The sequence below is a fragment of the Chiloscyllium plagiosum genome, unplaced genomic scaffold (genome assembly GCF_037043375.1).
Source record: "Chiloscyllium plagiosum isolate Xiang-an unplaced genomic scaffold, Cpla_swu_hap1 HiC_scaffold_2, whole genome shotgun sequence".
Taxonomy (NCBI): Eukaryota; Metazoa; Chordata; class Chondrichthyes; order Orectolobiformes; family Hemiscylliidae; genus Chiloscyllium; species Chiloscyllium plagiosum.
Window position 1 is genome coordinate 27,808,732 of NW_028270140.1, and position 16,846 is coordinate 27,825,577.

A 16,846-nucleotide genomic window follows, 5' to 3' on the forward strand; every position below is an offset into this window, starting at 1 on the left:
CTTTTCCACAAGTGTGGTGCAACAAAAGTTCAATAAGAATGCATGTGAATATGACATCATCATTGTGCATTGATGATTTTATTTCTAGCAGCTTCACCAGTGGAAAAATGCCCAATGCTCATTTGTACTGTGTACAGTGCTGTGTGCCATTTGCTTCATCTATATTTATAGGATCTAGGGGAGAAAAAATCCTCCTCAGCCATCAGCACTGTGCTCACTGACCTACATTGATTCATTGGTATGACAGTGTCTCAATTTTGAAATTCTTATCCTTGTTTTCAAATCCCTCTGTGGCTTGTCCTCCCCAACTCTAATCTCCAGTCCTACAACCGTCCAAGATCTCTGGGCTACTCTCATTCCAATCCTGCACATCACCAATGTTAAACACGACACTATTGGTGGCAGTGCCTTCAGCTGCCTGAACCTTCAGTTCGGGAGTCCATTTCCCAAATTTCTTCAACTTAGCACTTCACTTTTCTCCCTAAGACCCCACTTTAAACCTAACCCTGGCCAAACATTTGTTCATCTGTCTGAATATGTGCTTAGGTAGTTTGATAATGCTCTTGTGAAGTGCCATTGGATGTTTTTACCACATTAAAGGCTATTATTTCATCTGGTTCTATTAATTAGAAATAATCACACATTTTAACCCCAATAATGGAATGTCATTAAATGTATTTCCTGCTGTCGCCCATGTGGGTGGTTGCTGGAATTAATCAGGATGGGAGATCAATATTTCCCTCTAACTTGCCTTCCACTGGTCTTTATTTCTCTTTGAGCAATCTTCCAATGAAGGATCCTTTGGAATTAACTGTGTTCAACTAACCTTAGTGTGTCCATGAGATGGGGGCAGTGGGGGAGAGGGAGGTTGCAGTGATTTGGGAGTCAGTTTTATGGTTACCCAGGAGTCAGACTAGAACTTGTCTCTCCACATTTCCTGGTAACTATTCAAAGAGTAAGTTGGAACCTTCTGAAGTCTCTGACTCTTACTCGAGTGGGAGAGTCCCAGAGGAAGCAGAATTGTCCATTTGGAAATTCAGATGTCCTAGGCGATTCCCACCAAGTCAGTGCATTGGAACTTCTGAGGGGGTGGATAGTGTATTTTCCAGAGTATGGCTGACTATGACCTTCAGGACACTGGAAGATATGAGTCATTATTATTTGGCAGATGACAGAAATGCAACAGTGAATGTGGCACCTGAGGGTGTATATTCACATAAAGATTAAGTTTGTAGATATTATGACAGCAAAACTGATGGATTTATTTAAAGAGTTGTTTCATAACACATCAAACTAAAAGCAGCAGGAAAAGGTCACTCAGTGTCTGAAGTCCACATTTTTTGGATCCACCATTTAACAGGATCATAATATCTCCATTCATTCAGATTTTTATGCTTCAGCAAGAGCATCTCTCATTCATCTAAACTCTCTATCCAGTGTATTCAATCTCTCCTCCATAGAACAATCCCCTCATCCCAGGAAATAGTCCATCCCAGGAACCTCCTTTGCACTCACTTCAATTTCAATATATATATTTCCTTGAATAAGAAGACTAAGGCTGCCCACAGTACTTCAGATATGCTTGTATCAAAGCACTATATAATTGTATTAAGACTTGTTTTCTGTTTTACTCGCAATCCTTTAGTAATAAACGTTTCAGTATGATTTGCCTTCCTAATTGCTTACTGTAGCAGAATGTTGATGTCATGTGCACAAGGGCATCCAAATCCCTCTGAATTTCCAATTTCCCACTGTCCCAAAAATAGCATTTTAAGTGAAGACATTACCTTTAATAGATTAAAATATCCCAAAGTAGTTCACAGGAGCATAATTTTAAATAGTGGCACCAAGTCACATTAAGTCATGTGATGCAAGCTTGATCAAAAAGGGAATTTTAAGGAAGCATCATTAAAAAAGGAAAGCAAAGCAGAGTGGAGGAATGCTTGAAGATAGGAATTCCAGAGTTTAGACTCCAGACTAATGCTGCAAATAATGGAGAATTTATGCTTGGGAATGGACAAGAGGCCAGACTTGGTGGATTTCAATTATCTCTCTCTCTCTTTTTGTGAGCTAACATTGTGCTCCACTTGCCATCTTCTTGCCCACTCAAATTGGCAGCCTTCACGTGTCCACTTCATAACTGCATTTCCATTCAAAGTTTAATGGCAAGAAAACTTAGGTGTATTATACTCACTCTCATTATTTGATTCTGACAGTAAAGTAGCTGAGATGGTTGCTATGGGGATTGAAAAATGGCCTGTTCTGTCAGGAAGAATCATCAAATTGTTGTAGTTTGTTCATTCATTCATGGCTTTTTATTGCCAACAATGAAGTAGTGCCCCTCATATTTTTGAGGAAATGCCCTTGAACTCTTCAGGCTGGCATGTTTTAGGGCATTTCTTCAAGATAATTCTCATAAGATTCAGGGGAGTTTTCTCTGCAACACCTTATGATCTGCATAAGCTACCTGAAAGGGCAGTGGAAGCAGATCAATAATAACATCCAAATGGGAGCTGGGTAAGTACTTAGGAGGGAAAACAAATAAGTTAAGAGCTGTAGGGCAAAAACCGATAATGCACTCTATCGCTGAATAGCTTCTTTCTGTGCTATATTGGTGAGTCCCACAAAATCCTAATACCCTTTCCTGACCTTGTCCTTTAAGTTGAGTGACTCTTCATTATTTCCCCATTCAACCGCTTTCCAAAGATTTGTACCTGCATATAGTTCAGTCAAAGTCTGTAGCATGCTTTCCTCTGCATTAAAAAGGCACAATATCTCATCCTGTGACTTCCCTTTCTGCCGACACTGCGGCATGATTTCAGATGACTGCATGATGTGGGTGGCAGAGGTGGGGGGATGTATAAACGGTGTTTTGGTGAGCAGTGAAACTCTGGGGCTAGAATCTTCTGGTCCAGAGTAGAGTGGATATTTCTTCTGGATGGGAGTTCTAACAAGGGGCAATGGTTTCAGAATAAGAGGTCAACTATTTAGGACTGTAATGAGGAGGAATTTCTTCACTCCAAGGGGTTGTGAAATGTTAAAAATTCTCAAAGGCCCACAATAAAACGTTTCCCAGGCTGTTGAGTGAGGGAGGGGAGGATGTAGCAGGGGGACAGGCAATAATCCCCTTACTAATCTAGAATTTATCTGCCTCTGTCTTAAGTACACTCCACGGTCTGGTCTCCACAGACCTCTTCAGCAATGAGTTCCACAGATTAACTACCCTCTGGCTGAAATAATACCTCCTCATCTAAGTAATAAAGGATTGTTCCTTCGCTCTGAGGTCATGTCCTCAGGTCCTCATAATGATTCAGGTGCAGCCCATCCAACAAAACAGCTCCCTCCCCCACTAGTGCTGGTGCCAATGTCCTATGAATTTGAACTAATTTCTCCCACACCAGTCTTTTAACCAGTCCCATCCCTTCCTGCCCTTGCATCCAACCTCCATAGGCACCACTCACTCACATTTGCTTCCTCCATGGTACTTCAAAGTTTTAGAACTGCTGACATTAAATTGATCAACAGCTCTTGGCAGCCAGGATTTATTGGTTTAGAGTCCTAAACCAGTTGAAAGCTTGTTGGCAACCAGTTAGCTGCGTAATTGCCAGAATGCCCAGCACACTTTCATGTCATAGAGATGTACAGCATGGAAACGGACCCTTCGGTCCAACCCGTCCATGCCGACCAGATATCCCAACTCAATCTAATCCCTGCCAGCACCCGGCTCATAACCCTTTCTGTTCATGTACCCATCCAAATGCCTCTTAAATGTTGCAATTGTACTAGCCTCCACCATTTCCTCTGGCAGCTCATTTCATACACATACCACCCTCTGTGTGGAAAAAGTTGCCCCGTAGGTCTCTTTTATATCTTTCCCCTCTCACCCTAAACCTATGCCCTCTATTTCTGGACTCCCTGACCCCAAGGAAAAAACTTTACCTATTTACCCTACCCATGCTCCTCATAATTTTGTAAACCTCTATAAGGTCACCCCTCAGCCTCCAATGCTCCAGGGAAAACAGCCCCAGCCTGTTCAGCCTGTCCCTTTAGCTCAAATCTTCCAACCCTGACAACATCCTTGTAAATTTTTTCTGAACCCAGCATCTTTCTGATAGGAAGGAGGCCAGAATTGCGTGCAGCATTTCAACAGTAGACTAACCCATGTCCTGTACAGTCACAACGTGACCTCCCAGCTCCTGTACTCAATACTCTGACCAATAAAGGAAAGCATACCAAATGCCACCTTCACTATCCTATCTACCTGCGACTCCACTTTCAAGAAGCTATGAACGTCCACTCCAAGGTCTCTTTGTTCAGCAACACTCCCTAGGACCTTACCATTAAGTGTACAAGTCCTGCTAAGATTTGCTTTCCCAAAATGCAGCACCTCGTAATTATCTGAATTAAACTCCATCTGCCACGTCTCAGCCCATTTGCCCATCTGGTCCAGATCCTGTTATAATCTGAGGTAACCCTCTTCACTGTCCACTACACCTCCAATTATGGTGTCATCTGCAAACTTCCTACCTGTACCTCTTATGCTCACATCCAAATCATTAATGTAAATGACAAAAAGTAAAGGACCCAGCACTGATCCTTGTGGCACTCCACTGGTCACAGTCCTCTGGTCTGAAAAACAACCCTCCACCACCACCCTGTCTTCTACCTTTGAGCCAGTTCTGTATCCAAATGGCTAGTTCTCCCTGTAGTCCATGAGATCTAACCTTGCTGATCATTCTCCCATGGGGAACCTTGTCGTATGCCTTACTGAAGTCCATATAGATCACATCTACCGCTCTGCCCTCATTAATCCTCTTTGTTACTTCCTCAAAAAACTCAATCACATTTGTGAAACATGATTTCCCACGCGCAAAGCCATATTGACTGTCCCTAATCAGTGCTGAAAATGTGTTGCTGGAAAAGCGCAGCAGGTCAGGCAGCATCCAAGGAATAGGAGAATCAGGAGAAGGGCTTATGCCCGAAACGTTGATTCTCCTGTTCCTTGGATGCTGCCTGACCTGCTGCACTTTTCCAGCAACACATTTTCAGCTCTGATCTCCAGCATCTGCAGCCCTCACTTTCTCCTGTCCCTAATCAGTCCTTGCCATTCCAAATACATGTACATCCTGTCCCTCAGGATTCCCTCCAACACCTTGCCCACCACCGTCGTCAGGCTGACTGGTCTATAGGGTTTCTCTCCTCCGATCTCCAAATTTGAAAATGGAAAGCCCCTAATTTCATTCAGGAAACTGCCTGGTTTAGCAAACACAACGATGATATTCTGAACGTGTCAGCAAATGGCTCTGGGCAAGAAGGCCTTGGTTTAAGTTCCACCTGCACCAGAAGTGTGTATATCTAAGCAGGTTGATTAAGACTATTTATTAACTTCCTAGAAATTGGACTTTGGCTCCCGTCCCTTGCCTTGATGTTAAAACTCTTCTTTTCTAATTTATCCTGATAAAGTCAACTCCCCTTTATCTCTTTAACCTCCTCCAGTCCCACAACCCTTCCTGACATCTGCACTCTTCTAATGCGCTCTTGCACGTCCTCTATTGTTATCACTCCTCACAATTGGTGGTTGTGTTTTTAACTGCATATGCCTTAGACTCTGAAATTCACTCCTTCAATTTCTCCCCCCACCTCTCTACTTTGCTTTCCTCCTTCAAGTTACTCCTTAAAGCCTATCTCATGACCATCATTTATCCTAATGTCTCCTTCAGTGCATCAATGTCAAGTTTTCCCTGAAACTCCTGCAAAGCATTTTGAGACATTTTGCTACGTAAAGGGTGCTATGTAATTGCACATTGTTGATAAGGTCAAAGCTATCACTTCCGAAAGCTAAATCTGACATTACGTAAATTGATTCAGGAACATGTGTTTTTTCGGCTCTTAATTGAGAAGGGGCTAGGTTTTCATTGCAATATGTTTAAAAATCAACCATTCACTAACACCTGAGCAGCGTATTTTTTAGGTAATCATTGGGCGTGTAACCAGTGCTTGATTTTATTCTCTCATTTTCTGGGTGAGTTGGGTTTGCCTTTTCTAATTTCGCCAGAGCCTGTGTGCCAATGGGACCTGCCTTCATGTTTATTGACTGTTTTCTGTAAATGAGTGAGATTGCTGCAAATGTGTGAATCAGTGCAGTGCTTTACGGTCCTCACCACAACCAACGTGTGGAAATCTTTTGCTAATTCTATGTTTGAAAAACCACATCGAAAGGCAGCTTTGTTAGTCTGTCTGACTTTCATTACAAAAAGTGAGACTCTTGTAATTAGTAGTTAGTTGCAGATTCCTGCAAGGTTCATTCTTTTCTATTTATAAGGCAGGAAAGATTGATCATTAAAATATTTTATTGTGCAACTGGAAGCTATAATTTGCCTTACACCCCCTAATGTTTTTATTTGTATTTACACTGGGTGTGAATCCACTAAGAATGTGCTTCCTGGGACAAGTGGGTGCATGTTCGACACTGTCATACACACAAGCTGCTGTATAAACCTTCATGCTTGAAACTATTCTGAAACCTCATTACTGTGAAGATGTATAAGCCTTTACTTCACTCCCACCTTTGACACTTTTTTTTCACTTTACCAAATCGGAAATTTGTTCCCCTTAACTCTTAACCAAAGAAATTGCTAAGAACAATGAATGGCTTGAAATATGTGTAAACAGGGTGTCTGGGCTGCTTGTAATCCATTCAAAAAGTAAGCTCATGGGTGACAGACAAGTAAGAGCAGTTTTGATCATTTTTGTGTGTGTGTGTGCGTGCGTGCGCGCGCGAGTGAGAGAGAGGTATTGTGTGTTTGCATGTCTGTGAGTTAGTGTGTGTGTGAGAGAGAGTGAGAGGACATCTGTGTGTGTGTGTGTCTGAGACTGAGAGTTGATATCCGTATGTGGCTATGTTTCTGAGTCTATGATATGTGCTTGTGTGTATGAGTCAGTATGGGCATGTGTCTGTGTGCTTGTTTGACACTGAGAGTCTGTCAAGATGCGTATGCACTTTTATTCCTCCCACGCTTTCAATTGTGACTTTAGCTAAACGGAGAGATTAAAACAGAGAGTTGCTAGTTCATTCATTTATCGAATGTTAGCAACTGGTTTTGTCCATTTCTCTAATTATGCTACAAATGTGTAAATCTCTGGAAAGTAATTTGTGCAGATGTTAAATGTTAGAACTTGTAAAACATCAAATGTTATGAGGAGGGTGGAATTCAGATCTGGGGCTGCTTGGTTACGCAAGAATTAATCATTGCCTGATCCTTGTTAATACAAGCGATTGTTCTTGTATAGAACCTGCAGTTAGTATTCAATGCAGACAGCAAAGTGCAATATTCAAAACCGGATTTTTAATTATGTCCTGCTGATAATTTTTGTGAATCTGCCTTACAGTCTCATGATGCATCTTTTTATGTGTAAGAGAAATCTTCAGAGAATGGCAATAATTGTTTTAATGAGCTATTAAATTTTCTTTAGTACTTTCCTAAGCTATTAAAAAGCTTGGCCAGTCACCCCACAATTACAGTAAATGATTTCATCTTAATGTATTATTGATTCATCCATGTATACGTTCAGTACTTTTTTTCTAAATCTATATTCACACAGGCACAGAATCTGACTGAAATAGCGCACAGTGAAGGCATAAACCCACTGTGAAAAATACAGTAATACCAGTATATCTGCAGACATGGGCAAATTTCTATTCGGGTTTTTCTCACATTCTTGTGATGAATTGAATGTAACTGTGGTTTTATTTCATACCTTTATTCCATGTTTTATGCTTTCAATAATATATTTAGAGGTTGAATCTGTACTTGCACAATGTGGCAAAGTGGATATTGGCTGTCAGTTAAATACAGTATCTTAGAAGTTGATATAGCTTAGGGATCAAGTTGCAAAATTGGATCTCACTGTTACTCTAGTTAGGTCCAGCTTTCAATTTATGAGGGAAGAAATATTTTCAGAAAGAGAGAATTGTGTAAAAGGGCTAGACTCCCTAGTGCCCGATTTAAAAGAAAGGTTGTCTGCTTGTGATGTTCTGAATTGTTTTCAATTCTCTCTTTAATGCTGATTCAAATGCTGGCTGCTCACCGATTCTAAACTGCACTGGAGTCACTTGGCAGGTTCTAAAATGTCTGATCCAGTATTGTGATGGTTTTAGTTTTTAGCTGCTTATACAACTCTCAGTTCTGAATCTGATAGTGTTTACAAATTGAATGATCACTTATGAGGTTGTACAGTTAATTATTTTGCACTGTGACTTGAAATAACCTGTCTTTGATTTTGTCCCTTTTGACATGCAGTTTCGTTTGACCGCAGAAATATTTTAGTTATGGAATATTGCACATCAACAAAATGACTGTGTGCTGGCCCAAAATCCCCATTATACATCCTCTTTGCACACCCTGTTACCGCCCCAACTCTGCACCATCTCCACCCCGCCCCCCATATCCAATCATATCAATCTCATTCACAACTACCCTACTCTACACTTTCTACCCTTCCTGATCATTCCTCCCCCCAGCACTCCTTCGCATGGCCACCTCATGCCCCCACTATGCCATTTGAACTGGGAAAGATTTGAAGGGAAACAGCATACGTTGAATCAGTCAGTGTCTGAGTCAGGCTTCTTTTCAAATGGTCAGTGTTTGATGGTTTCGGAGTTGAATGTTTTGTGGGTTATACTGAATATCAAGGAAGATTGGCTGTCGAAATCATATAATTGTCTTATGGTGTTTTTCTCAATAAAGGCAACTTGCAATTAAAGCAAGTTTGAATTTAGGCACTGATTCCAACAAAATATCCATATTGATCATCTTTATTTTTACACAGTCCTGTTAATAAAAGCCATAAATATTCATTTTAAAGTTGAACTTAGTGTAAGTGAGTTGATTAGTGATCAAATCTACTCCATCATGACCTTGGTTAACAACAAGATCCTCCTCATCAATAGAATATTGACAGTGAAGGAACGATGCATTCTGTGTATGCCATGAAGTCTCGCAAACAGTTAAGCACAGAATCCTATGGCACAGAAGAAGGTCATGTGGCCTATCATGATTGTGCTGGCTCTTTTGAAAGAGTTATCCAATTAGTCCCATTTATTTAGCCTCTTCAAATTGCGCTATATATTTTTAACTTTCAAACGCTTTTCTAATTCCCTTCTCCAAATTATTATTGAATCTGCTTCCACTTTCAGGAGTGCAGCGCATTTCACATTACATCAACTTGCTGAATTATTTTTGTTGCTCTTGCTTATCAGTGCACCAAATCAGAAATGGTGTTTTTAAAATTCAATAGCAATGTCTTTTTCCAATGGTCAAATGTTGACATTCCACTTCGCATTTTTATTTAATCCTGTTCCAGTTCCTCTCCATGTATTTGTCCTGATGTCACTGAAAGAATTAAAATCCACATCCGGTGGATAGATCAATTTGGCAGACCACACAGCCCCATTTGGGGCACAGTTGTACAGGTTGTTCTGCTGTAATGCATGTTTCATCAATGCGAATTGGCTGTAATGTGATTGATGACTTGCGATTTTCCGTTAGTGATCTTCTACAGTGCAATTTTCTATAGCAGTTTTCGACAGTGTGATTTTCTATAGGGCAAATTTGCAGAGGAATGCAATTGTCATATAGCTGAACGGATAGGGTTGAATTCCACTTTGGCAGTTAGTGGAATTTGATTTCCATTATTTAAAGAAGTGTGAATTGAAAATAAGTCTCATTCATGGTGGCAATGAAACTATCAACAACAAAAAAACATCAGATCGAATGAGAAAAATAAAAAGCGCTGGAGAAACTCAGTAGGTCAGGCAGCATCTGTGGAGAGAGAAACCGCGTTACTGTTTTGAGTCCGGTATGACTTTTCTTCAGATTTCCAACATTTTGCTTTTATCAGCAGGTTTGCTAATATCCTTTAGAGAAAGGATGTCTCTCGCCCTACCTAGTCCGACCTACTTTGAGTCCAGATCCATAGCATTGTGTTTGACTTTTACCTTCCCTCCAAATAACTGAACAAGCAATTCAGTTCAAGGGCAATTAAGGATGGCCTTCCCTCCACTGCCCCATCTCATGAAATAATAAATAACCCAGGCACTATTTCGAGACCGGATCTGCTTGAATTCTAATAGAGGCTATGGCAGGAAATGTACATTTTTTTTCCAGTTTAAATGGTGGAAATACACTGGATTCAGTCATTGGGAAACAACAAAGAGCAGCCAATTCTGACTAGTTTGTCCTAGAATGCAATATTATACATGACAGCATGAAATGGATGAGAGTCAAGATGTTGCCTTCTGGTTCCTTGAATCAGTCTGAGAAAATGCTATTTATTAAGGTAAACTATTGAAAAAGAGCCTTTACTGATTTCATTATAAAGCTTGATATTCTTAAAGGGACAGGTATCTGTAATTACTCAGCTGGTACAGCAGATGGTGATATTCTGATGATTACCTGTACCCTAGGAATTGGCTTAAAATTATTCTTTGTGTGAAGCTTTGTTTTAGATTTAGCATTTCAATGGTTCTTGGAGTTTGGTAGGCCATAGCACCAAATGGGAACTGATGCTGGGTTAGCCAGCATTTAAAACTGGTAGAGCACAGTTTCATAGAATTTACAGTACATTGAGAACTTGACCATTCTACGCAGTTGGTCTGTACTAATGTTTATGTTTCACAGGTGATTTTTCCTATTCCACTTCATCTCATCCTATCAGCATATACATTTTGAAGGTTTGGATATTTGTGATTTTACTGAAATTAAGCATGTAGTGTGTTCCCAACCACTTGATATATTTCCATTTACTTCCTCTGGTCATATGCTAAAATGCACATTATTCTGAATGAGAAACATCTTTCTCATGGGTGGAACAAGTTTTGAATCTTTGCTTTTGTAATTGGTGCGTTTACCTTTCAAAGTTTAATGAATTATGAATAAAGATTGACGTTTATAAATGCTAGCATAAAGTCCAGAATCTAAATAGCTCTGTGCTGGGTGTACAACAGAGCCCTGATTGATCTTGGCATTTTCATTGCCCATTGCCCCAGGCAAGTCATCTGATAAGGGTTTTGTTTTCATCATAATTTGCATTGAAGATCATTTTAGGCAGATATGTGGCATGAGGAAGTGGAAGTTTGGAAAAATCTACTCTCGAATGGATTATGTTCAATACTGCCTCAACCTGACATTGACAATGCTGTGGCATGGGTTTGCTGAACCAGGTTGCATGAGATGGTTCATAGATATAGCCAACACAGTTCAACCTGCCAGACTGTAAGCAGAATCTAAATAATTTGTGATCTGTGAATTCTCAATTCTGAAATGTGTTTGGTACATTTGCTAATGCATTACTCAGCTATTTTCCACATGGTCAGGTACAGGAGCTCACTCCTAATCCAGTGGAGTTTATAGCTGTGTAGTTCTTCTGTTCCCTTCCAGTCAACTGTAGTATCTTGTAAAGTCTACTAGCGTCCATGCAGGTGATTGTTCAAGACGATATTTCCAGTGTTAATGTTGCAGTAAGAATGAATGGGTCATTGGCAGGATGTAACTACTGGAGTGTTGCAAGGATTTATGCTGGTTTCTCAGCTATTTAGAATCCAAACTGATGACTTTGAGAGACAGAATGTGAAAACGTATCCAAGTTTTCAGATAATGTAGAACTTGATGGGAATATAAACTATAAGGTGGACATAGAGTGATATGGATAGGAAATGATTGGGCAAGAAGTGGAAACTGAAATCTTATTTGAGTGGCAAGGGTGGTTGGGAATCTGACTGAATGGCAGAGTAGGCTGGAGAGGCTACATGGACTACTCATGCTCCTATTTCTTTTGTTCTGACTCATCTTTTGGGATATGTGAAAAAAAGCAGAATATGTTCCAAATCATGCAAAACTAGAATGTTGTGATGGTATACACTAATCGTGGAAAGATGATATTCTGTGAAAGTTAACATGCTGGTACAGCAAGCAATTTGGAAAGCAAAATAGGATTATAATGCTTAGTCTGAAGACTTGGAGAATAACCTCAGGCAGTTTTTTTTTTAGATTAGATTACATTGCAGTGTGGAAACAGGCCCTTCGGCCCAACAAGCCCACACCGACCCGCCGAAGTGCAACCCACCCATACCCCTACATTTACCCCTTACCTAACACTACGGGCAATTTACCATGGCCAATTCACCTGACCTGCACATCTTTGGACTGTGGGAGGAAACCCACGCAGACACGGGGAGAACGTGCAAACTCCACACAGTCAGTCGCCTGAGGCGGGAATTGACCCGGGTCTCCGGCGCTGTGAGGCAGCAGTGCTAACAACTGTGCCACCGTGCCGCCCAGTCTTCGTACAAATAATAGAACTTTGATGAGTTAACACCGATTGTATTTTGAATGGCTTTGATCTCCTTAATTGGACAAGAATATATTTTCTGTAAACAAACAGGGTACTGCAGAAGTTCTGTAGATTAATTCCAATGAATGGGTTGTCTTATGATGAGAGAATGGGCCTGCATTCTCGAACATTTGGAGGAGAGGTGATCACTCTGACACATGTCAAGTTCTTGAGGACTGGGTATGGTGGATGCGGAGAGATTATTTCCTTTGGACTCGAGAACCAGGGGCTCCATGTCTCAGGATATCATTTGGCAATTTAGGACTGAGATGAGGAGAAATTTCTTCACTCGAGATTGTGAATCCTTTTGGATGTCTAACCCATAGACCTGGGGATGTCCAGTTGATGAGTTTGCTCAAATGGAAATTGACAAGCCCTTTGAGGCACTGATGAAATTTCAGGACTTAGAGCGGGAAATGTCGACTTGAGGTAAAATGTTAACCATGATCTTATTATATAGTTGAGCAGAGTAAAGGAGCCAAATGACCTACGTGTACTTCATTTTCTTGTCTTCATACAAAAAGAGTTTTAGTTTACTTTGTAGCAGGGTTGGTATAAATTTTGATCTTATTTGTAAATTAATTTAGTTCTCTATGACTAAACTGAAGATTTTAAAATTAGCAAAGTGTAATTTCCTACTGGAGCTGCCAAGATGGATAGACTCAGGCAGGAACCTCTCATGGGATCCAGTCTGCTTCCCAATCCATATGTCGATAGTTGTTTTTGTGACAAGACTCTCAAATGAAGATGGTTCTAATCTCACTTTGCATTCCTTTTAGAATCAAAAAATCCACAAACACAATGAGGTACCAGAACTCAAACACACAAGGCAATGTTGGTACTATGATGAATGACTGGAAACTATTGTGATTCACTTGACACCTACCTTTACTTTTCCTCTTTTAGGCCATTCGCTGTACACTGGTAAACTGTACGTGTGAATGCTTTCAGCCAGGAAAGATCAGCCTACGGACCTGTGACCAGTGCAAACATGGCTGGGTGGCACATGGTAAGTGAGATCAAGCATTTCCACCTAATTATTTTCCTGAGAGATGACATGATTACATTGAATTCCATAAAATCATACACACAGAAGCTGACCTTTCTGCCAAACTGGTCAATGTTGGTGTTGCATAACAAACAACTTGTTTTTAGCTAACAGTTTAACATGATGAATTTTCACAAATAACAGTCATTAGTACTTATGAGAGCATAGTTAAACAGAATTTGATGCTGACTGTACCCAGCAGGTTAAAGGCAGAGACATTAAAGAGCATCTTAAAGGAGGTGAAATGGGTAGAGAGGCCGAGATGCTTTAGAGAAAGAAGCTTAAACCTTCAAGTCCGGGCAGCTCATGGTATAGATTCCAAAGGTAGAGTGATTAAAATTCTGTATTCCCAGAAGGCCAGAACATTATGAAATGTAGAGATCTCTGAAGGTTTGAGGATGAGGAAATTACAGAGATAGGGAAGGGTGAGGCTATGGAGGGATTTGAAATTCTTTCTCCACTTGAATCTCCTTCTACCACACTTTATCTCACTCCAACAATGTTCTTCTATCCCTGACTTAACTAGATACCCCTGAACTGCATCTGTTATTCATTTCCTTCATCTCCTGTTTGGTATCACTTTACACAGTGTAATCACTCAGGGTAGAGTTTTCTTCAGAACTCCCTACTGGACTTCATAATTACTATCTATATGTGACCCCTGGTGTCAGACTCTCCACACAATTCAAGACGACATCTTTATATCTAGCCTATCAAACCCTTCCCATAATTAAAGAACTGAATCAGGTCATCTTGTAGCTTTCTCTTTTCTGGAGGAGCACCTCATTTTATAATGCAGCTCTTCAAAACACATTGATGACACGAGTATTTAATTGAATTGTATCTTTATTTGAAGCCAACTCTCAGTAAAAGTACATATGGTCCAAATAATTATGTAATTTTGAGAAGGTAGATATATTCCTGGTTCAGTAAACAGTTGCAGATCATTGGAATGGAATAGACTGATCTAAAGAGTGATGCTGTTGGTTGGAAATTCTCTAGTCCCTGGGGAAAATTAGGAATGTTATTTGGAGCTCAATCAGGTCAAAGTTCAATAGTTAAGATGTGAAGATGCATGAATATCCCAGATTTTTGTTCATCTTTGTAAATTGAGGAATATTTATACAAAGTTTATGTTAAATGAATGAGTTAGGACGTAATGTCGAGCAGCTATAATAGGCTTATCATACTCTTTGTGATCTTTGCTTTGTCACATTCTTGGTAATAAGTCTTGAGGAACATTTTTTTATTCATTATGACTCCTACTTGCAGATCTGGAGCTGTTCATTCATCCGAGTTCTGTCTTATCAAATATTCAGGCATTCTTCTCCATATCATGGGTGAAACAAATTAATTTTAAATCATTAAAAGGCTTTCCTTTTCACAACATTGCTGTTTAGTCATCCTGTTCAATTGAAGGTGTTTTGGTAATCAGAGCTCACAGATTTAAGGCAGTTAGCTAGATGTACAATGCTACCTGACAATGTGGAAAATTGCCTAGTACATCCTGTACATAAGCAGAAGACAAATCCAATCCAATCAATTTTTACCCCCATCTGACTTCTCTCAATCAACAGCAAAATGACAGAAGATCTTGTTGGCAGTGTTGTCAAGTGGCTTGCCAATGCTCAGTTCTAGCTCTACCAAGTCTACTCTGTTTCCAGACAAACATGTGGTTAGAGTAATTCTCCAAGATATCAAGGCAGCATTTGACCAAGTGAGATATCAAGGAATCCTAGGAAAATTGGATACTGGGGTCAAACTTGTTACTGAATGGAGGACGAATAGAAGGTGAGGACTGCAGATGTTGGAGATCAGAGTCGAGAGTGTGGTGGTGGAAAAGCACAGCAGGTGCTTTTCCATCGATGTCTCAGGCATAAGTTTTCCATTACTTCAATACTGATTAGAGGACACTAATAACCTGAATTGTATGAAAATTACTTTGGGTGGAGCATCAGACTGAGTTGCTGACTTGTGTAAGGCAAATTTCATCTAATTAAGTCACTTATTCCTGTCGTGAAGTTTGGAGTAGACAAGCAGGAGGCTGGAAGAACACAGAAAGCCAGGCAACTTCAGGAGGTGGAGAAGTGGGCATTTCAGATATAACCCTTCAGGAATGGAAGTGGGGGTAGGGGGAGCTGCAGATAACATTGGCGAGAGAAAGGGTTATAAGTTATGGGTTATGGGTGGGGAGAGGTGGGGAGAGTGATGAGGTAAGGATAGGTGAATACAAATGGTGGGTATGACCTGGCTGGTTGATGGGAGGAATGAATTGCTTGGCAGCTGGAAGGAAGGGTTGATCGGAAGAATGGAAGGGAGGAGTTGGGGGATGGGTGAGAAGGTTATTTGAAATTGAAGAACTCAACATTGAGGCATCTGGGCTGTAGGCTGCCCTGATGGAAGATGAGGTGTTTTTCCTCCAATTTATGGTTTGATTTACTGTGGCATTGTCGGAGCCCGAGGACAAACATGTTAGAGAGGGAGTGGGGAGGGGAATTGAAATGAGTGGTGACCTTACGGGCCCAGCTGAGATGTTCAGCGAAATGTTGCCTAAGTTTATGTTTGGTCTCACCGATGTAAAGAAGACCACATCTGGAGCACCGGATATGGTGAACGAGATTGGAGGATTAGATTAGATTACTTAGTGTGGAAACAGGCCCTTCGGCCCAACAAGTCCATACCGACCCTCTGAAGAGTAACTCACCCAGACCCATTCCTCTACGTTTACCCCTTCACCTAACACTACGGGCAATTTAGCATGGCCAATTCAACTAACCAGCACATTTTTAGACTGTGGGAGGAAACTGGAGGAAACCCACGCAGACATGGGGAGAATGTGCAAACTCCACACAACAGTTGCTAGAGGCGGGAATTGAACCCGGGTCTCCGGTGCTGTGAGGCAGCAGTGCTAACCACTGTGCCACCGTGTTGCCATGGTGAGGCAGGTGAACCTCTGTCTCACCTGAATGGGCTATTTGGGACCCTGGATGAAGGTAAGAGGGGTAATGTGCTAACAGATTTTGCAACTTTTTATGGCTGCAGAGGAAGGTACCTGGGGATTTGGTGAGGTTGGTGGGGTGGGTGGCACAAACCAAGGAGTGGCGAAGGGAATGGTCATTGTGGAAGGTGGGGAGGGGAAGATGTTTTTGGTGATGGGGTCTAGTTAGTGTTGGCTGAAGTGTTTGAGCATAGTACGTTGGATGTGAAGACTTGTGGGCTGGAATGTGAGGACAAGGGGGAACCTGTCTTTATTATGTGGGGGCTGGGGTGGGGTTTAGAACAGTGGTGTGGAGAAGGGCTGTCTGGATGACAGAGCGGGGAAATCACGTTGTTTAAAATAGATGGACATCTGGGATGCTCCTCATCAGAACAGATGTGGTGGAGATGGAGGAATTTGGAAATGGGATG

At 41.0% G+C, this 16,846-nt stretch overlaps 1 protein-coding gene across 9 annotated transcripts in view; it reads left to right on the forward strand.

The window, feature by feature from the left end:
* bnc2 (basonuclin zinc finger protein 2) overlaps nt 1-16,846 on the forward strand; it is a 568,898-nt gene that overhangs the window by 347,111 nt on the left and 204,941 nt on the right. For 8 of the 9 annotated variants that reach the window (XM_043717596.2, XM_043717632.2, XM_043717585.2 and 5 more), the window contains one exon: nt 13,297-13,399. In XM_043717596.2, coding sequence (XP_043573531.1) covers nt 13,297-13,399 — 103 coding nt within the window. Of the gene's footprint in view, nt 1-6,702; nt 6,728-13,296; nt 13,400-16,846 lie in introns of those variants that run through there. The other variant, XM_043717624.2, reaches the window with a different exon arrangement.